Source organism: Amphiura filiformis, chromosome 4 (genome assembly GCF_039555335.1).
Source record: "Amphiura filiformis chromosome 4, Afil_fr2py, whole genome shotgun sequence".
Taxonomy (NCBI): Eukaryota; Metazoa; Echinodermata; class Ophiuroidea; order Amphilepidida; family Amphiuridae; genus Amphiura; species Amphiura filiformis.
In genome coordinates this window covers 52,690,792-52,713,287 of record NC_092631.1, presented here as the reverse complement: position 1 = coordinate 52,713,287, position 22,496 = coordinate 52,690,792, and the positions used below count along the sequence as shown (strand labels likewise).

The 22,496-nt window shown below is 35.2% G+C and overlaps 1 protein-coding gene across 1 annotated transcript in view; it reads right to left on the bottom strand.

The window, feature by feature from the left end:
- Positions 1-22,496, bottom strand: part of LOC140151058 (uncharacterized) — a 122,275-nt gene that overhangs the window by 3,723 nt on the left and 96,056 nt on the right. The window contains exon 3 of the mRNA XM_072173257.1: positions 20,537-20,683. Within this exon, the coding sequence (XP_072029358.1) occupies positions 20,537-20,683 (147 nt within the window). The remainder of the gene's footprint in view (positions 1-20,536; positions 20,684-22,496) is intronic.

The window sequence follows — 22,496 nt, the reverse complement described above, 5'->3', positions numbered from 1 at the left end:
GCCGACTTGCAATGCGCAATAACTATGTTCGCTAAACGATGTTCACATCGGTATGTCGCGTACTGGCATCAAATGACGACATCTTATGTGTACTCGCAAATGCTTATGGGATTTACCGAAAAGGTCAATCGCATGAACTTGATTCAAAAGAAATGAATTGAGAGGTTTAATTGGATCATAGAAAATGATCCTAAGGTATCCAAATAAATCATCAGAATTGATTTTGTGAAATAATCCATTTAAAAGAAAATTATAACAACTAAATGTTTCCATCCCAAATTGTTGAAGCATTTAATGCTTACACTAAAATATTATAAATTAAAGTTACATATTACTGATCCACAGAGTATACTGTAGTTACTTATTTGTTTTCAAGTTTCTTGAATATTAAATTTAAAAATTAATAAGGACCCGTAAATAAATTCATTAACCAAGTAAGGTAGGTTAGTGTGTTTCTAAAAGTTTTATCTGTAGACTTACAATTTGTGGTTTTATAATTTTCATATTGACAGATAATGTGTTTGGTGGACACATAATGATTTTTTCCACAATTTACAGAATTGTTTGTATTCCTTGAGTCCGTTTATTTTCCAAAAATATATAGTTGTAAATGCTTTGTTACTTGTAAATATTGTGAAAATAGATTCCGACTGATCCTCTCTACATTCTTAAGACAAGACTTATAACACTTGACTAAAGGATGAAGGGAGAACCATGGTAACAGTTTGGATGTCAGAATACAAAGTTGCTATAACCCATAGGAGAGTCAACAGGTATACTTCGCATATGTTTAAAGACTGCTGGAAATAACACTGCAACCACCATCACCTGCCTCTATCATAATCTTAATTTTGAGATACAAGAAGTTGGTTATTTATATTGGTTTTGTCGATTTACAAGTTATAATGACCCATGGATAAAGAAATAGCAATTGTGTCAAAAAATGATTGGAGCGCGGTAATAAAAGACCAGTGCAATTAAGTGTCTGACTGAAATCTAAAGGTTGGCATTACTTATCGTATAGAATTACACAGTTGATATTGTATCTTATATCTTGCACTCAATAAATCTTCATTAAGCTTACGATACAATGTCAATTTTTGTCATTGTAACAATACATTTACAGTTATTATAAACAAACAAGACGCAAGCAGACCAGCATACATTGGCAAGGAACTAAGTCAAAAAGAAGCACGTGCGATGGTATAGTTGACAATCACTGTTGGGAATTGAGACCATGCAAAACGTCCACAATGGCTTGACAAACGATTCATGCGTGTTTGGTGAAATGCTGTAAAGCTGTTCAACTAGCTGGTCACTAAGTAAGGCATCAAGGGAACGATTTTTAAGTAACTGATGTGTTATTATCTACCTGAGCGCGATTCCCAATCCCCACAGTGGGTGTATGGTGTTCAGGTTTTTTACACATCGTTGAATTATAAAAAAAGAAACTTGAACCTAAATCCGTGTTGCTTAGCCTTCTCGATACAGAGTGTTATTTTGTAATCCTGCTATGATTACAATACCATGAGTACGTGTCTTGTTGAATTTATAGATATCCTGCTTAATGCTCACGAGTATTTAAAAGTCATACAGAGCAAGACACAGAACAAGGTAACGGACTTATGACAGTTACATCAGCATTATCCTTTTGTGGTTATAAACTTTCCGCGAAAAACAACAACATGCAATATATTCTATAAACGTACAATATTTTATTCTCTAAATTCAAAGGTATTTGGACCCCTTTGTGATCAAAACTTAATATTACTTTTTCCCGAGCAACTGATGCAGTATGTCGGTTGATATTAACACAGTATTTTGTAAAATAATCTCAAGTATTGGTAAATCTCGGGTGTGATTAACGTTTCTTACTTCATATACATTCTATTTGTTTATCTTGTATTAACAAAATATCAATATACATCACAACACACTTACGTGTTATATGAAGTAAAGAACGTAAACACCGCGAAAGGTCAGTGACACCTATTTTCCAAAACCAATTGGAAAATAACAATCCATTCAAATTGTGCAAAAATGGCATATCAATTCACTTACGTCGATTAATTTTAACGCGTCAGCTTCCGTTTACAGGTTTTGTTTTCTGTAGAGAAGGTTTAAGGGATTAATTATCTCTTGGCTATAGCCTTAGCAACCTAATTGTTAATCTGTATGTTCGGAAATTCTAGTTGTGTAACAATATTTTAATCACCAAACTATTGATATGGCTATGTGGTATTAGCAATGAAAGACATACGAGATATAAAGCAAGTTAAAGGAAAGATAAAGACAAATAATAACTTCAAAGTAAAATCCTGTACTGTACAAAAGATAGTGTCATTTCATTATTGGGTACTTGTTGTTCCTATATTGTCTAAATGACCTTGGCATGTAACGTAGTTTGCAACAACATTCAGCTTACTCTGCCCATTACTCATAATTACCCACCAATTAAATGAATTTTCTGATCAAAATTGGCACATATTTTAATTCACTACCTCGTATTAATTCCAGGAATTTAAAATTGATTACGTGTGTTCTAAGATTCATCAAAACCACCTGATTAGAGAAAGTAAAGATAACACCCCATCTGCAATAGCGGACATTTTTTCTCTACTCTGTATAGATGTATCCAAAAAAGTATTATTTCCACAAGATAACAAGTAAAATGACATGGAGGAGATTATTACAAGGACACGATCAGAAGTTGCCATCCCCTAAAATAACTTTCACAATATATATCATTTTAATGTTTTTGTCACCTCATTTGATTTAACTATAGAACTATAACTAGAACTATAGCCATATTTTGTAATACGGCCCACGAAGGAGTGGGTGGGTTGTTGCAATCTCTCTCATTTTCAATATTATAGGGGTATTATATATGATACTAATGCATAGCTGTGGGTCCTTTGGTATCCAGTGATACCAAAATAAGTACAAACATTCGCCACATAATGTCGCTATGACGTCATAATGTGAGGGCAAACATTTTCACCAAATGTTCTCCTAAATATAAATGGAAATTACTATTTTCACCTAACTAATAAGTAAAAAGTCATTAGTTCTTAGAATAATTTCACAAGAGTGGGAACTCACTAACCCCCCCTCCTCCTCAATGGGAATCTTTGATGGGCGGTCCTACCCCCGGGTAAGGTGTTGGGGTAAAAATTGTATCACTAAAATGAGCGCAAAGGATGGATCTACGATTAGCTTAGGTCGTTTGGGCGTAAACACGTGCATTTGTTTATGACGGATAAAAAACTGGGGAGTGGCCCCTTCGTAGTTTTAAGGTTAAATATCAATATAATGTAGAATGCAGAAGTTGTTCAATATCTATAGAGCAGCTATTCCTGATAAAGCATTCTTAAACTAATCCGCCAATTTGGTAATTCTAAACAAATGGATTAATATGGCCTTGATTGCCTTTACAAAAAGAGATACAGATTAAAAATAACAAAAAACCAGCCAAAACAAAATCAAACATTTGAGTATGCCCATGCAGTGTGTGTATTGGTAGAATCTAGTTGGTAAATTATACATGCGGGTGTCTCACTCAAATAAAATTGACGCATTACACTAGGCATTGGTTCATACAATTTCAATAACATGTGTGCACTTGTGTGTTAAACAAGATAACAAATTATTCCAATACATATTCAAAGTCATATATATCGCGAGATCTTCCTAAAAGTTGTCTAGAAACACCAAAACCATCCAGGTATGAAGAGGACAATCAACAATACTCCCTGAGGATGGTTACAGATCGTTACCGAAAATATTTACAAGGTAAATGAAAAATTTCCTTCATTAGTTTCCGTTGAAAGTTTTAAAACTACTTTTGTTTTGTTGTATTACATTTCGATTGAAAAGTGGCAAATTAGATACAAGCTCAAATAACACATAAGTAAAGAGATTTCTGCGTCTTTATTGTAAATTAAAGGGGCATTTCGTGATCCACAGCCTCATCCCCCACTTTTCTCAAAAAAGTTGAGATTTTTATATCACTGGAAACCTCTGGCTACATAATGTTTATGTACAAAATATTTCTTGCAGATTCATTCGTTTTGCAAAGATATCGTGAAATTTTAATTTCGTTCTGGTGCACCAGAACGAAATTACAACGCATTGTATATGGAGCAGAACTAAACGCTACCAAGAAAGCCCAATACCCTAACTAAACGCTACCAAGAAAGCCCAATACCCTATCTCACTAAACTGTACAATGACCAGCTAATGTGATCTTTTATCATTATTATCATGTGCAATATTATGAACAATTTTGATGCAAATGTGTTCTCATCAATTTGTGGTACTCGTTTGAAATATGTATTTTGATGTTTTTCACCTTGAATTTATGGAGTAAATGGTTTAAGTGTGGGTGTGTGAGTGGGTGTGTGATTGGGTGAGTTTGGTGGTTGTGCGTTTAGTGTTGCGGGTGTTGATCGGGGTGTTGGTGATGGTGTGTGGGTGTGTGAGTGTTTGTAAAGGGGGTGTGTTAGGTGTGTGTGAAGACGGGCGCTGTGAATGTGTTAGGAGTCTGAGTCGTAGTAGTGTGGTGAGTTTACTGTTCGAAGCGTGAATACATGAGTGTTGATAAAATGCTATCTTTTATGTCAATTTTAATGAATAATGTGTAAATTATGTTTATTATATTTTGTAAATATGTGGCAATTCAGTTTTTACTGCGAGTGCATATTAATAAACCATTTATCTATCTATCTCTATCTAATACACATAATCATGCATAACTCGCAAACGCAAAATTGGAATCAACTGAAATTTTGGGAATAGGCTTTTTTCGTGGATATGTACTGAAAAATGTCATAAAAAGAGGATGCTAGGATCACGAAATCCTCCTTTAATATATATATAAGCTCCCTTACATAACATTCACAACACAAATCCGTATTTACGCGATTGCACAGCAAAGTGACACACTATGTTCAGTTATTTGTAGAGAGGGAAAGATGACCTTGATACTGGGGCACGATTGTTCAATAAACTTGCCCGACGTCGTTATAGGATCTGAATCTTGCAGCCTGCGGTACTAGAGTAATTGAAATTGCGCTGTGGTTAAAGTGTTGCACCTAATCACGAATATTGACGGTGATCTAATACACGACTTATTTGATCTTATCTACAGAATGAATTTATCTGATTGAAATTACGTGAAATCCACACATTTTGTGCATCATAAGGGCCTCTATCTGTCAAATATGTTGAGGAATTATATATATATATGATAAGAACTTTCGCTCCAACATAATACAACAACAGGTTGTTTGATTTTTTCTGTTTTAGGGATATTACGTGTTTCAATATAATGTTATTGCTCTGTTGAGTATTGGCCACTCCGTTAATAATGTGCACATTCAATAATCAGATTACCGTAGTGTTGCCTGATTACGCGTCTCCACTCCTTATGAACGATACATTTAGGGAAACACACATTCTAACAAGACAACCAAATGGTTTGATTACAAACGCCAACGGTTTTTATTGGTGTTGATAGTAGGAGCGAAAGTGCTGGAACCTAGGGGCGTACCGAGACCACTGAGCCAAGGGAGCATAATTTTCAAATCATCACGCTGCCCGGTAATAAAATGACCTTTTTGAGCAAAGCGAGCACAAATTTTAATGCTACTAAAGTGAGGACAGTTGTGACCTAAAAGCGGACCAAAGGAAGATGCACCTTTATATACAACAACTTTTAGTCATATTGTCCCTGTATTTTGAGCCGCAAGGCAACTTCTCCATCATATTGTGAACACTATGGTAAGAAGAAGATAGGAATTAAAGTAAGTGTTCGAACACATTATTTCTAATATTGTGGGCTGGACAATAAAGAGCTGCTGTATTCTTAGTGTGAGAGAATTTGGTAAATGGATTACAATAAGGTATTATTCTGTAATCTTTTGTTCATCATCTTCCACTAAGGATACACCCCAGCTGACAATAGTGGGTTTTCCACCACCACATGCATGGCTACCCAAACCAGGGGTTTTAATCTTCTGGAATTATTGCATGCAAAATTTATGCAATTATATTGATTGTCAGCCCAGATTTAGCCCAATTTCAAACAGTTTTTCATGATTTGCTATTTCAGGATATTTCACAAGCTTTAAATCGCACCCTTGCTCAACTGGACAATGTCAGAGATGTGGACAACTTCCTTACACGGATGAACTAAAAAAGGTGTCCATGTTTCAGTTAGTACGCTTCTACATGTACCACAATTTGGTCCGTTGCATTTCGAGCACCGGTCTTAAAGTACATAACATATTGACTCGTTTGTACCAAAGTCTAGAGAACTTTTTGAATATAGCTCAAATGCAAGGAAGGTCCAATTCTGAGAATGAGAATTTTGGTCAACATAGTCAAAGTCTAATAATTAATAATAATAATTAATTAATTAATAATAATTAACAATTATTGTTTCTCATGGAGCAAATCTGGCTTAGATATAGGCAATATCAAATCGACAAGTCTTAAATAACACAAATAATTGCCGCCCATACTTCAATTATCGGGGCTAAAATTCGATAAACCATTGCGGTAATGTGTGATAGGTTATCTGGACGACGCGTCTTTGGTCTTGTCCAGATTGTAATTTGACCTTAATTGGAAACAGTATATATTACAAATCAAGAATGGTCAGAGCCAAGAGATGGAAAAGACAGCTTTATTTCCTGATTGGGGGACTAACAGCATTCGCACAGACTTACACGGTAAATACCCATCTCCGTTGTTTATTGACCTTAACTTGACAAAATATTTAGTAAAAGTAAATATAACTATACAAGCGAAAACATCAACAATAACGTCGGTAACGATGATAGTGATATTTTGTTGCTAACATTAACGATAGAAGACAATGACATTCATATTGACGACGTCGAGGACGACGATGATGACGATGACGATGACGACTACTGCTACTACTACTAGGATGATGATGACGAAGAGGAGAAGGAGGAGCAGGAGGAGGAGGAGGAGGAGAAGGAGAAGGAGGAAGAGACGGAGGAGGAGGAGGAGGGGAGGAGGAAAAGGAGGAGGGAGAAGAGAAGAGTGGCGAAGGGGAAGCAGTGGAGGGTGAGAGATGAGGCGGATGAGGAAGAAGGACAAAGGCAATAATACGCACAGGAAAAATACACTTTGATCTAGCTAATGTTCTTAACAACTGCTCAGCCTTATCCTGTCAAAGTGCATCAACCTTCAATTACAACATTAAACGTGATTGGTTTGCTGTTCTAACATCTCATGGCTGATCACAAAGTTAATTGCTAGATTATGTCATGCGAAACACGTTAATAAAATGTGCCACACAACTTGTTTATTAGAAATGTTGGATCAGATGAGCTTACGGTATGTGGTTGATTTGATCTGTTTATCAAGATTAATGTTCATATTATGTAGGTTGGTCTTCATTACAGATATTTTTAACGGCTAAATTTGAGTGCTTCAAAAACAGTACATTACTGGAAATAGCTAACAAACCAACAAACTATTGCTGATTGAGTCCTACTGAGTATATATCCAAATTATCACCTACAGGGTATATCAAAATGATTGGTACCCATCAATTTCTAGTGATTATGGCCAAGACTAATATCAAAATACAACATAGGAGCTATAATATATAGACGAATGTTATAAATGATATCTATAATGTAGGGGTATTTCAAGAGGATCTAATGATGAATATAATTAATGCATAATTATGAAAGAATCAGGCTTGTCAATAAACACCAAAAACTGATGGGTACCAATCATTTTGATACAGCCTGTATTTTGATGTCAGTCATATTTGAAGTTCAACCAACATAGCGATCAGGCAGGAAAACAACGTTTTTGCCGGGCGTTTTTGTAACGTCATTTTTGTGCACAAACCAATTGACAATTGATCCCTACGACAAGTCACCTGAAAAATATATTGCTCTATATTTCCGTTTTACAGGTCATGAAGGAAAAACAATTACTGGTTTAATAAATGGGTTCCAATGTACCGTGAAATTAATTTCAAGAAATTAGTCTTATTTTACAAATGGCTAATAAACGAAATCATCATGTCATTGATCATTCCAGTAAACTCATTATCAAAAAAGACGAATAGTTTGATCAGCTCGTAATCGGCGGTCCTTATAACATCGCGGATTAATATCAAATATATTTTATTTCGAGAATTGTCTTGTAATGATCTCGCCAGAAGCATTGCGAATTATTAATCAAGTCCTATACTTTGTTTACTTTATTCAACACACAAAGTATAGACCAGGCAGATCAACTATAGCATTCTTAACGTGGGTTTACTTTTCGGCGTATGGTAAAAGCCTGACAATTCCCGCCGATTACGAGCTGATAATCCTTCAATCTGTATTTACTTAATAAATCATATTATAATCACTGTAACCAGATAATTCATCCGCTCTTCAAAACCACTCATACCATCCATCATTAGGTAACAGCATACACGGAGGTGTAAAGGGTAATCAAACATCAATAAAATCGCTAACATTTGATTCACCATAAAGCCATAATGTACGATCTTTTTAAATGAATTTGTTCCTTTTTTTCAATTCAGAAGGATAAGCCATTCAAATTATCATTTGGTATTTTTTAAATGAAAAAATTGGCAAAAAAGCAGCAAACAGCAGTATTGATGAAGTTGAAGTCCCATTCAAATACATGTAGCTAATTTATATACTGTCAGTATATAAATTACAGATTCATGTAAATTGCCTTATTTTGTCTTAAATATACGGCTTTTGGTTGAACTACTAGCATGCTATGTTAGCACCAGTGGCGTAGCGTCATAGAGGCACGGGGGGGGGGAGGCGGTGCACCTCATTGATGGTTGGTGCCCCCAATCGCATGACCTACGCTACGCCACTGGTTAGCACATCTATGACAATGACACAGGTATCAAAATCTGAATTTTGATGATTTTTGCGATCGTCCGGATGAGCAAATCACTAAATGCGGCCAAGATAATAAGTGTTTTTTCTTTCCTTACAACTCATTATTTCGGCTTCAAATGGACTGAAAACCTCACCGACAGTATGTGTTATTAATATTATTTCATGATATTTGGTCAAAATATTGACAAAAACAAGTGACTGTAAAAGTAAAGTAAACGTATGCAATAATTGAACAATTCTGATTTTGAGATTTACCGGTTTATTAATCGCGAATTCTCTACACTATACCATAGTCTATTTTTGATAAATAAAAAAAAAAATTATTAATCATGAGACCAATCAAATCAATTTAAGTTGAACTCAAAATTATACAATCCCTCGTTTCAAGTAATAAGTTTTCGTTTCTCCTTTGTTCAGAAACCAAAAATCAGCGGATTAAAAAGAGGGGCGGAACTTGTCTGCAATCATAACATCTAAAGCTAAATTTATACTACATAGCTGAGCGACAGCGATTGGGTTTTACCCAATGAGGTAGAGCGCTTTTTGTTGTGTTGGGAAAAGCGCCACTAACTCATTGGTCAAATACCAACCGCTTTTTGCTCAGTGATAGAGTACTAAATTCGTAGAGAAGACCTTAAGTATATAAGAGGACTTGTCCAGGAAATTCGACTTTTGGGTGGCAACGGCCAAAAATAGATTTTCCTTATAAGTTGAGTGGTAAGAGGCCTTTGTCTCATATAAACACTGGTGGATTTATTTTGACAATTTATATCTTGATGCCATAGTAACGGACATTTTTTCCATTATTAGCCAATTTAACCAATTGTCACACTTTCGAGCAGTAAAATACCCTTTTATTAGAGTAACTGTACCTCACACATAAAATTTCTTAATATTTTCTTATAATTTTCCCGATATAGATGGAAGGCTTAGTAGCAAATACATTGCATAACAAATTAGAATGGGGTCAGAATTGGGCTATACCATTTATTTTAAATAGGGTGTTTTTGATAATTTTGAATATTCCCATTTAGACCTAACTTCTGGGCTTCATACCCCGTATGGTAACGCTTCATTTGATTTGTCATTTTCGGGTTGACTTGATGGGACATTGTTACATTGAAAATGGAAGAAATTAGTTTGGGGAAAATCATGTGGTAAACGGGTGTTGCCAGAAAATGTTGCATACTTTCAATTTTGTAAATGGATTTAGGTGCATCATAAAGCTGATTCTCGCATAGAATACTTGTATAAAATTGTACTATTATCGTGTACAATAGTTTAGTGTACTTTGTATAATGTATTTATATAAAAAAAAAATAGCAGAGTTGCCAATCCGCATGTAAGTGTTGCCATTTTTGGCAAAAAATGTACTACATCTGTAAAAAGTTAAACGCATGCTTGCAACACTGATGGTGTTCATGATGAACTATAAATAATAAACCGTACTTTGATATTGACTTGTCATGAATAGCTGCATACAACTAAAATTGACATTATTATAATAATATTTGGATTGTATTTACAATATCTACAGTTAAAAGTTCTGTATCAACTTCTCATAGGCTTAATCCCCCCTTGAAATATGTGTAAAAATTCCGATCTTCTTTGCTCGTTTTGAAGCCTTTTGGGCACCTTTTGAGATATTTTATGACAACCAGTCGATTGCAAATCGATGAAAGTTTAACATATGATTCAATGTATGGGTAGCCTGAAGTTCCACCTCGTTTTCCAGGTACGAGGCACTAAACAGCGCCCTCACTGTTTTTGATATGCTCTCAAGACTATTTCGCGGACCTATTTTCTCGATAATTATAAAATGCGACTTTTTGGCGACTTAAATTCATGCATAGGCTTTACACTTTATTTGAGATATAATTTGCTACTCTCTCTGATTATTTGTATAAAGGGCAGCCCATATACCTCAAAAAGTTTTTGTATTTTACCGAAACTCATTAGGGTTACACAAATGGCGCATTGATTTAATGGTGTGCTCCCTTCAAGGGTAGGCTACCGAATGTTCATAAAACTTTTGTTATTATGTTCTTGAAATATAAAATGTTTTGAGTAAAACACTCAAGGTTTGAGTGCTCTGTGACATTAGCCCTATTAAATTTATATGGTGAATTCTGAAAATGTGCACATTTTCAATATTTTGACCATTTAGATTTGCATTAAATACCAATTATCTACCTTTAGTTTTTGACCGTTTATCTACTAAAATCCGCTTTAACCCTATAGCTAGAACTACGAAAAACAACCCCCTCGCCTAACATTTTTTATCCGTCATAAAAAACACATGTGCCTGCGCCCAAACGACCTAAGCTAGTCGTAGATCCATCCTTTGCGCTCATTTTAGTGATAAAATGTTCTTACCCGGGTTTGTAGAACCGATCGTCAAAGATGACTATAGAGGGGGGTTGGTGAGGCACCCATTGAACAGTAATGTAAAATCAGTGATTTTCATTTCGCGAATAGTGTGTATTTTCCTTTTATATTGAGGAGAATATTCACTGATAATTAAATTTTTGTAGAATTTTTAGCCCAAAATCAACTTTTCCTACCGTATATACTTTTGTACATGGGCAGAATTTCCCAAATTTTCATGGGCACCCTCACATTATGACATCATAGCAACATTGTGTGGGGAATATTTGTACTTATTTTGGTATTACTGGGTAGAGGAGACCCATAGCTATACATTGGTACCAAATATAATGGTATCAAAAATTAGGGGGTTACATTATTTTTGTTGGAAAATTAAAATGATTTTTTTTCCCGAATTCAATTAATGTAATAATAATAATAATGATAATGATAATGATAATGATAATGATAATGATAATGATAATGATAATAACACTAACAACAACAACAACAACAACAACAACAACAACAACAACAACAACAATAATAATAATAATAATGACAACAACAACAACAACAACAACAACAAAAAAAACAATAATAATAATAATAATAATAATAATAATAATAATAATATAAAATACTTAAAATGCAATTTTCCAATTTTTAAAATAGAAACACTGCTTTTTTGGAGAAGTTGTTATTCATTAATATTTTATAAATTGTTAAATGCTACCAAAATACTTTGTTATGCAAAATGGTTCTCTACTAGTAAAATTATCCCTGAACTAATTTTTCTTGAACTAAAAATGAATGATTAAAACCAAAATACTATAGAAACACTGTATTTTCAGCATTTTGATATTTCTGTAATCTCATATTTATATTTGCAATACATTAGGCTTACAATCTCCAATAATTGTAATTTTCCCAATGCTAATATTACAAATATAGGCGAAATAGACAAATAAGAGATTGTAAAAATAGGGAAATTTCTAGAAACACTGTGAGCATACAGATGATTTCCCCAAACCATTTTTCTATAAATTCTTAAAGCATACTTTAATCTTCCAGGAAACAAAAGTTTGTTGAATTGGAAGCGTTGGCAGGATACTTACAACCGTTTCAACCATACAGGTTTTATGTACTTTTTAAAATAATAAAAACACCCCTCTTAGAAAAAGTGGTATCTCCCAAATCAAAAGGCCCTCAGTTCCCATTTAGGTCCTGAAACACAGACAAGACCTGGACCTAAATTCTACCCTCACCAACTTGAATGAACCCGCTCTAACTTTCTTCCAGAATGATATCGAATTGACAGAAAATTTTACACATAATTTTGCCAAAATCACTCAATTTAAGGGAAAAGAACAATTAGCCGTTTCCATGGCAACAAGAAGCTGGTGTCACTATAAATGTTATTTTTGATACATCACCCTAAAGTATCATTGATTGACACAATATGAAGAAAATTGATGATTTTGCGTTTTGCCACAAATTTGAAAAATAAGTCTATTTTCCTGGACAAGTCCTCATAAGAGCTTATTGTCATGATTGTGCTAATCAAAATAATATCGGTTACATATCCGGTTGTGTTTACATTGAATGTAGACCGTCAATTATATATGGATCGGATATCAATCACACGTGAACGGTAACAGGACTGGCGTGGCATGGGTGATGGAAGTATAAGCGTCAAAAAAGTGAAAACTTATGTTTGTTTGTTTGTTTGCATTAAATATAAACGATACATGATGATTTGATTATGAATTAGTTTATTGTCCCCGGAAAGTACAACACATTCCTCTTACCTAGACTCCACTGTCCACAACCTATATAACCTCCTCTTCCCTCTCCCAGTGTCTCATTCTCCCCTCGCCTCCCCCACAGTCGATATCTCCTCTCCCCTACACACTATTTCACTCCACTCTCGAGCTCTCCTATCCCCCTCCTTCCATTCCCACTTCCAATGCACTCGCCCCTCTGTTTCTATTTCTCCCTCCCCTTGTCTCCCCCACACACTCTTTCCTCTCTTTCTTCTCTCTTTCAAAATCAAAAGGGCAATTAATGAATACAGAAGCAGTTATGTTGAATATAACCCCCCCCCAGAAACTCTCAAATTCCGTCCTATCGTTGCTGGTCCTTCTTCTGCAACCCATAGACTCAGCAATCTTGTGGACATTTTGTTAAAACCATTTACCGAAGTTATCCCTAGTTATGTCAAAGACGACTTTGATTTAATTAGGAAACTTCCAACGTCCACTAAACCTAACAGTTTTCAGGTTACATTTGATGTAAATAGCTTGTATATACTAACATTCCCCACGATGTCGAAATTAAAAGCTGTTCAATTTTTAATTCAAACTTACTACCCAATCCTTTCACAGTTGAATCGTCTCCGAAGCTATTAAAGTAATTCTTGAAAGCAATTCTTGCAACTTCAACGGCGTTCGTTATAAGCAATAAAGAGGAACTGCTATGGGTACAAATATGGCTCCCAGTTATGCCACGCTCTTTATGTGATTTATCGAGAAACGTTTGTATAAAAATGTTCAAACAGCTATGAGTGTAACTACTAGCTCGTATGTCAAGAACAACTGGCTTAGATACTTGGATGACTGTTTCATCATTTCGAACAACGACAATGGCAATATTGATACTTTTGTCTCAATCTTAAACGATCTTCACAATTCTATCAAATTCAAAACAGATTCCAGTAATTCAAATATTCCTTTCCTTGATATCACCGTTCAAATAAACTCAGGTAGCTATTTAGAAACAGATATTTTCTATAAAGTTACCAACACACACCAATACCTGGACTTCAGATCATGTTATCCAAGACATATCAATTCAGCCAGATCGATCAACTGTGCTCAAATTATTTCAAATCGTTTTCTTATAAATGTAATTAAAGTATGCACGATGGGGGAGTGGACTACGGAAAAGTCGAGTAAAAAATCGACAATGTATTTTGAGCAGGACTGTGCCCGGGAACTTTGTCCCTAACTGTCAATCATACTCGCCATATATATTTGTTATGATGTTATCAATCAAATCTAACCGCAAGCACCAAGCATGGAAGTACGAGACGTACTTCTATGCATTAAGTGAGAGTTTTAAAACTTTCGCGCCAACACAAAGCGACGCAAATTCTACAGATAATTGTGTACGCTGTAGTCAATGGTAATGGCACATGGTACAAATGATTTATATTATCACGAGATCTGGGCCATCAATCACAAGCAAGATCTACTTACAGGTGTAATCCATTTCTTGCATTTTTCAACATAGACGCCCGTGTTAAGCAGTTTATCAACAATCAGAAAATCAGAAGTTCACTTGAGGAGCTAGCAAAAAGAGGGAGTACGGTGACTATAAAGATCACATGTGGAAAATCTATCAATTGTGCACAAAATAATACAAATCGGGGTTTTATGTATAAATGTAATAGCTCAAGTATGTACGATGGGCAAGTGGACTACGGAGAAATCAATGAGTACACGTGCATAAATCAAATCATATTCATAAAAGGTATCTGTACACTTAAAAAAAAGCAATATCTAAAAGACATTGAACCTAAATGACCAAATCATTTAATCAATAAATGGATAAGTATATTTTGCGTATTTTGACACCTCATGTGGCATGATGCAACTTTAAGGTTATTAATTATTTTAAACTGTTGTGATTTGGTAGTTCACAGCATCTTACGAATGGTAGTGAGCTTTGGCAAAAACTGCATTGCTCAATTCATAGCGAGCGTGTAGAATTAAAATATCACAGATATATTTTTATAATGTGCTGAGGTTCTTGAGTTACGTTGTAAAGAGGGCTGAAACAACAACACTTTTGTAAAACGTACATAACTCATTAACAACAATAAATTAAGCAAGTTTGCAAAGTATACGATTTGTAGAATGAACTTTTGCAAAACATCAAGGTGTTATTTTTCAATAATATATTGATCTAGGTAATGAAAATCGTCTACCCTTAAGTTAAACCAACTTGAATGGGAAAAGAGGGCATTTCAAAAGTGACACATTTTGATTTGTATTCCTTCAGGGCAATTCCTACCGACCTACCGGCTTATGTAACTGGATCATTACCGCGTGACAGATCAACAATCATTTGCTGCGCTCATAATTTAGCGTGTAAAACCGTTGTCACTTTTGAAATGCTCTGTTTTTTCATTCAAATTGGGTAAAATTTGGAAAATATAGTCACATCGTCCCGAATTAAGTACAAAAATAACAGAATAAAATTTTATTTTCCATTTTGGACTGCTTTATTTGGTAATTTAGGTTTAGTATCTTTAAGATATTGCTTTGTTCTAAGTGTTCGGATACTTTCTTTTATTATAGTATTGCAGTGCCATATCCCAGCCTGTTTCTTCGCAAAATTGACCGTGAGGTTGCTTCAATCCACTTCCAAAAGGCGTACATGCAAAAATCCATATGGAATAAAGTCTAGGTAGACAAGGTTGTTATGACAAATGCATAGCGGGTTTCAAGCAACGTTTTGGCACTGAATGTCAACATGCAAGTCTAATTTATTGATTTACATATTATGATAATTGTTCTTTGACGAATTTTAAATAGATTGTAATAGGTTAAACACAAAAGCCGGGTTTTTAATTGTCAAATTGTTAACTTGGTGTATATCATTCATCCATTAGATCAAATAAAATTTGTAATTCGCTGTAGAAGTGACGTAAGGTTACCATAGCAATAGATGAATAATTTTTGAATAGATCGCCCTGCACTACAACGTTCACGCGGTATCTATGTAATGAACCATAGATGTCAAAGAAATGCTAATCATTTATATCTTTGAAAAGACCGGTATTGTATTCAATCTATGATTGCAGACAGGTGATGAGTGCAACCTGCTTGTAGTGCAGGGCGATCTATTCAAAAATATATTCATCTAATGCTATGATAATTACTCCGATTATTACGTCACTTCTACAGCGAATTGTATCAGAAACTGGAAATAAAATTGCAACTCACTATGCTACGCTGCATCTGGCAACACCGGGCTTCTTCAGGCATCTGAAGAAGTCCTGTATTTCCGTAGCATAGTGAATTGCAATATCATTTTGTGTTCAATTCGCCGTAGAAATAGTGATACAACAGTATTAATTAACGTAGCGACCGGTCTACACCATTTTTTATGTATTGCCCTGCACTTGACTTTACGCTGTTCCTCTGCATTGCACCATTGATTATCAAAAAACAGGGCTAAGGACATGGATCGTAATTATATAGAATATCACATCATGCTGATTACTCACACCTGTAAGGCTAGTGTCTTTGAAAAGAGCGGTATCGAATTACATACATATCAGTTAGGACGCTGGACAACCAATTCTTTAGACATGCATAGTCGCGCTAAAAGTCGATCGATATTATGTTAAAATCAGCACAATTCAGAGATACACCTTTTTGCTATGAAATTTATTTTCTCGGTCAAATATAAAGCAATATTTTTTTTTCTTCAGTAATGTCAGTTAAAGACATAGTGCTTGGATATACTTTTTTTTTATATTCTTGGTTTTAAAATTCAAGCATCATATTTTGTCTTTTAGTGTGATATTTTGATTTTTATAGGCCTTTAGTTCGCCCGCGAGCTTTTTACGGAATTCATTTTTAGCGTCTCAAACTAATATAGTTTGCTAAAGAAAGATATTTCCCACCTCTGTAAAGCACATCGTGTGGGTCTATATATTATAGTTTTGTCAGAATTTCCGTTTTATTTTACCCTTTTTCCCTTCATGCTCCGAAAATGTCAAACTCAGTACTTTATCTCGAGAGCAACCAGCAGAAATAATCGATATTTCAATTGTTGTCAACCAGATCCCTTTTCCATTGAAAACCAGGATTCCCCAATTCTGGTAAATGAGGTGAATTTTGGAAATTTGCTCCCGTGATAGCCTGCAATTTCAATTTATAGGGGCTATGGATTCCATGATTATGAAAACCATTTTGTCTGTTTGTTTGTTTGTTTATTTACCTAGGATGAGGTCCATGGGAAAATCCACTGTCCAAACCTAGAAAAATTCGCGTGTTATTAGAGGGGATTTTAATTTTCTGTCCCTCCTATCTCCAGGTGAATTTTGAATGACCCCCCCCCATCGCGGGTTGGCATTTTCATTACACCCTTCAGACTTGCGTTCGGGTTTGTGTAGGCCTATTTGTCATAATTTAGCGCTATAGGACCTACTTTCTAAATGTATAGCTATAGCCGTGCTATATAAATATTATAAGGTACCGGTATGTAATATTATGTAGGCCTATGGGGTGGGGTGGGTACTCAACACATTTTAACCATGACTTACAATGCAAGGCTCATTGTTGCCATAAATGATTTTTCCTTTGGGTCATTATAATAGGTTGTTATAAACTTCCATGTTTAACCTTGTATTGTTTTGGCTGCTTCATTATGACTTTCGGTGGGTTTAAGCAATTTCAAACAAACACAAACTAAAGGCACTATACCCAGTCACCTTCATGACAATTGAAACACTAGGTAATTTCTTTGCTATATTGAAGTTCTGGCAACACTGTATCCAGGCCGGGCACCCAGAGATATCGATCCACAATGCTAGTATTGGCCTAAGATTTCACGCGTGGATTTGAAAAATTTTCAGCTGGTAGTCAAAAATTATGGAATCAAAACGGAAATTCTGACAAAACTATGATATATCGCTCACGGTGATATGCGTTAGAAAGTTGGGAAAAATCCTTCTTTAGCGAACTATATTACTTTGAAAAGCTAAAAGGTTGACCCAAAAAAAAGGCTCGCGGGCAGAGTTGAAGCCTATCAAAATCGAAAATCTTACACTAAATGACTGAATTTCACGACTAAGTTTAACACTAAGATTTGAAAAAAACTACAGTATCAAGCATTACAGTTTTTCCTGACATTTACTGAAAAAATGAAAATTATTGCTTTTCATTTGGCAGGGAAAAAAAATTTACACTGAAAAGGTGTAACTCAAAATTTTGTTCATTTGAATACCAAATACGATCGTTTGTATTGCCTTATTAAATGACTGAGTGAGCCCTGCAGAACAATAACAATCGGTTGTCCAGCGTCCTAACTGATATGTGATGAGTGAAGCCTGTTTAAAGTGCAGGGCGATGCATTCACAAATAGTGTGGACCTGTCGCTATGATTATTAATCCTGTTACATCATTACTTCAACAGCGAGATTATCTATACACAGATTTGATTATGCAATTTTATTTAACTCATTTATTTTTATGCATAAGTTAGTATCTTGGTGCTCTGTAAAGAGTTTAAGGATGTCAAATTTGTACACATGTCTCTTTGTATTCATCTTTCCATGCATTTAAATTAGCATGCATGATGCAAACAACAAGAGTGTTTTTTTTCTTTCTTTCTTGTTATTTCGAGACAATGATAATTTGTTTGACATCCTTGAATAATGGGGTGGGTAATTTTGCGCTGTTGGTTTGCATTTTAGCGTTGGAAGCAGTCGCTACACGGAATATCACAAACACACAGCATATACCTTAAACTGAGGTTTGCTCCGGGGTTTGATGAACATTTATGACACTATTGCTTCTGATTTCGGGCCCTTTCCATTCCTTGCTGCGTGTGACATAGATATCAAAGCAAAAATGCTCATTAACATCTTTCTATCAACAGGAACAGAAACTAAACAGTGGTGATGTCAGTATCGTTGTTAATGGGAAAGAGTAACAGTTAACTCCACTATAAAGACGCCTGCTAGTGGGGTTTATATTACAGAACAACTGCGTTAAGACAGATATGCATCTTCATCAACCAGATAACATAGTAATATTAATGCTCTTGTATTTTCCGGCCTTGAAAGTATTTACATCCAACAGGCAATCTTGTATAAAGGCAATGAACAACTGTTTTTGTTTGTTCTCTCCTTGGAAGTATTTACATCCAACAGGCAATCTTGTATAAAGGCAATGAACAACTGTTTTTGTTTGTTCTCTCTATCAATTGAATTAAATTATGATCTTTTGTAACGTTTGAGTCCAGGATGGGACGTACTCACGCTATTTGGATTTGAAGAATGATAAAACGAAGAGTAAGGAGTAAATTTTTAAAAAGTACTCCTTAACATTGGGCGAACAATTCCCCTTTTATACAAAGTGTTGAATCAACATGATCGAGGAATATAAAGTGCCTGCAGGTTTAACCAAAGTGTACATTAAATATTAATTCTGTTTTCACAATTCGGAAGTTTCATTCGTTCTTGTGGTCGCTTGCCAGATCAAAAGAGAGTAAAATACTGAAATCTTTGGCTTTAATTTTTGAACAGAATGCGTGCATTTTTCACGATGTGTGCAGTGCTTCATGAATACAAAAGCCAAAATATAACAAATTGCGCCCTGTGCTTTAGGTGCCTTTCTCACAGAACGTCTTGTTTATTCCCCAGTTTGCTCAACTAATATTTTATAGATGTGCGAGTTTAGAGGAAACCAGAATAATAAAATAAATAAATTAAGAGTATACAGGAAGCGTAACTGGTACGTTAAGCTAGGACCCTTGAATGACCTATAAACGTTTAAAGATTTTCCTGTTTTTGGATTTTTTTACAATTCCTATTATTCTGAATGGCACATCGGTGTTGCCTGGTTTGCCTTTATTTCATCCCCCTTACAAACCCGCTGATTCAGGGGACTTTTCAAGCTTTTAGGTGTAACTTTGGGTCGCAATGATTTGGATAGGGTATTTTTGTAAACGTTTCCCTCAAAAATCTGGACACATCCCTAACCAATTAAAAATCAAGAACCTTAGGACTAAGTTTCAAGTAATGTATTTTGCCTGTTGCAGAGTTACCACTAAGTTTTGATACTAAGCCGATGACCAAAAAGGTGTTTTTCACTCCTATCTGAAAATCCAATCCGCGTTTGTCAAAAAGGCCTAGTGTTGATGCATACGAAAATTAAATTACGTGCAAGTGAGTTATTTTATGCATAAGAATGAAGTGTTAGTAATAGCAGGTTTAAACTATCAATGTCAGTTGCGAATCATTCCCATGCGAACAGCAATGCACTAATTGTCTTACGTAAAATGATCTAACAAACAAATCCAAAATAGTGGCTTAAATATTTGTATTTGTATCAGTGCATTCCGACTTCTTTCATTATAAACAAAATCGTGCAGATATTTACAAAATTGTATACATTTGGTGTGATTTGAAATATTTCCATCATAAATATTGTTGCACTACTTACCCTGCATCGTCGCCATTTAAATTTGATAGGGTCATAGCAAACTGAAAATCTCCTAGTAGTATCGTGGCTTGCTCTCTTGCTGTAGGCGTCGTCTGCTGTGTATAACAACGTGTCATCGTTTGTTGGTTCCTGGAGAATACCGAGAGACTGCAATGATAAACAGATAATTTGGACAAAATCAGTTTATAGTATGTTGGGCTAAAGAATTACGCGTGCCTTGACGACTTCACAGGTTTGAAGAACAGTGTATGTGCAAGGTACCCCAAAGTTGTCAGGTACCCATGACCAAACTGTTAGAAAACAAGTAGAAAACCACAATATTTTTATTTTGATGAAATTTGACATGAATTAAGTGGATTGCGCGGAAAAATCTAATTGCACTGATCCCGCTTTATGAAATATGTAAAACTTACTTAAATAAAATTAAAAAAATTAAAAAATGGGCTATATGAACGGTGGCAAACTGTCACTATTGAGACCACACAGCGCCATTGTTTGCCAATTATAACATTAAAAGTTGAAGATATGTACACACTGGAATGAGGTACATTCTATAAATGAGCTGCCCTGTTTATTTGATAATTATTTTACCAAATGTTCTGACATAGGCTACATAACTACAAGACACGATATGTAAATGGCCTAAATCAAACTTAAAATACAGACTTGACATTTACTATGGAATCTTTTTTGCAAAATTCCAAGACTGGTCTGGTAGAGGTCTGCATAAACGGCACGGGCTAAATATTAATTGGGGTGTATCGGGAGATGGTGTAAAATAATTGTTTGACAGAAAATATGTTTTACATTAGTTTACATTATGGCGCTCATAATGTAGTGAATTGGCCTCAAATGGCGGATTTAAGGAGACTGAATTGGATTTTGTGGGGTAAGAAAGTTTTTCTGATCATGCCATACGGATAAGAGGTTCCATTCTTTGGAATTATTTAGATAAAAATCTGAATGCTTCAAAACATTTCCGCAATCAATTCAAAATAAAACTTATCTGTAACTATAATTAGTCTTTTCGGCGAGCATTTCCCCTTGTCTTATCTTTTGGTTAAGTTATGTGAAGTTGCCCTGTTTTGTTAATTTCATTTGATTTTAGGGAAAGGCAAACTTTCAGACCTTTTTGGTCTTCCATGCAGCCTTTTCCTCCATATGTACCGTGTTTGTATATATTATTTTTTATGTAATATCTTTGAATGAATGAATGAATATTGCAGGAAGAAGGGCAAAGGGCTATGCATGAACTTAGAACGTACTGAACAAAATGATTAAATTTAGATCAAATACAAATTTCTACCGATTTAGCAGACAGCCATAAATGTCTGCACTTCCTGCATTGAATCCAACTATAAAATGCATTGGACAAAATGACTTTAGATGAAACATAATATAAAAATGTGTAATAAAAGCATTCAACTTATATTTAAATTTGTCCCTGTGAGCACTTCAAAAGTGCAATGTAAATAAAATTGAAGTAATTTGAATTAAACTTCAACATTACTTGTTTATTTTCGCTTTAATACCGGGAGCGCTTTCGAGGAACTTCCTCGTCATCAGCCGATGTTGTTGGCTGTGATGTATTTCTTGGAAACGGCTAGAGACCCACCTGATCAGGTGACATCACACTCGATGACGTCACTGAAGTCGGGAAAGTCCTGCCCCTGGTGCTGCTGGGTTTGATCAGGTTGTCCCACACAGGATCACCCTGTGTCTCGGTTCAGTGAATGTCCTTGTTTCTTGATCTGGACGGCTTCCAGGACCCTCCTGGGAAAGTCTTTTGCTTGTTTCTCCAGTACTTTTACATTGTCCCAGTCTACTAGTATTTGTTTGGTTTTTTACTTTTTTTCTTTACGTGTTCTTGCACGGCCGATTTGGAGCCAGCGGCTTTTGACTTGTGTTCCGCAAGTCTCTTTACAAGCTTCCTGCTGGTCTCACCGATGTATGTGGAGTG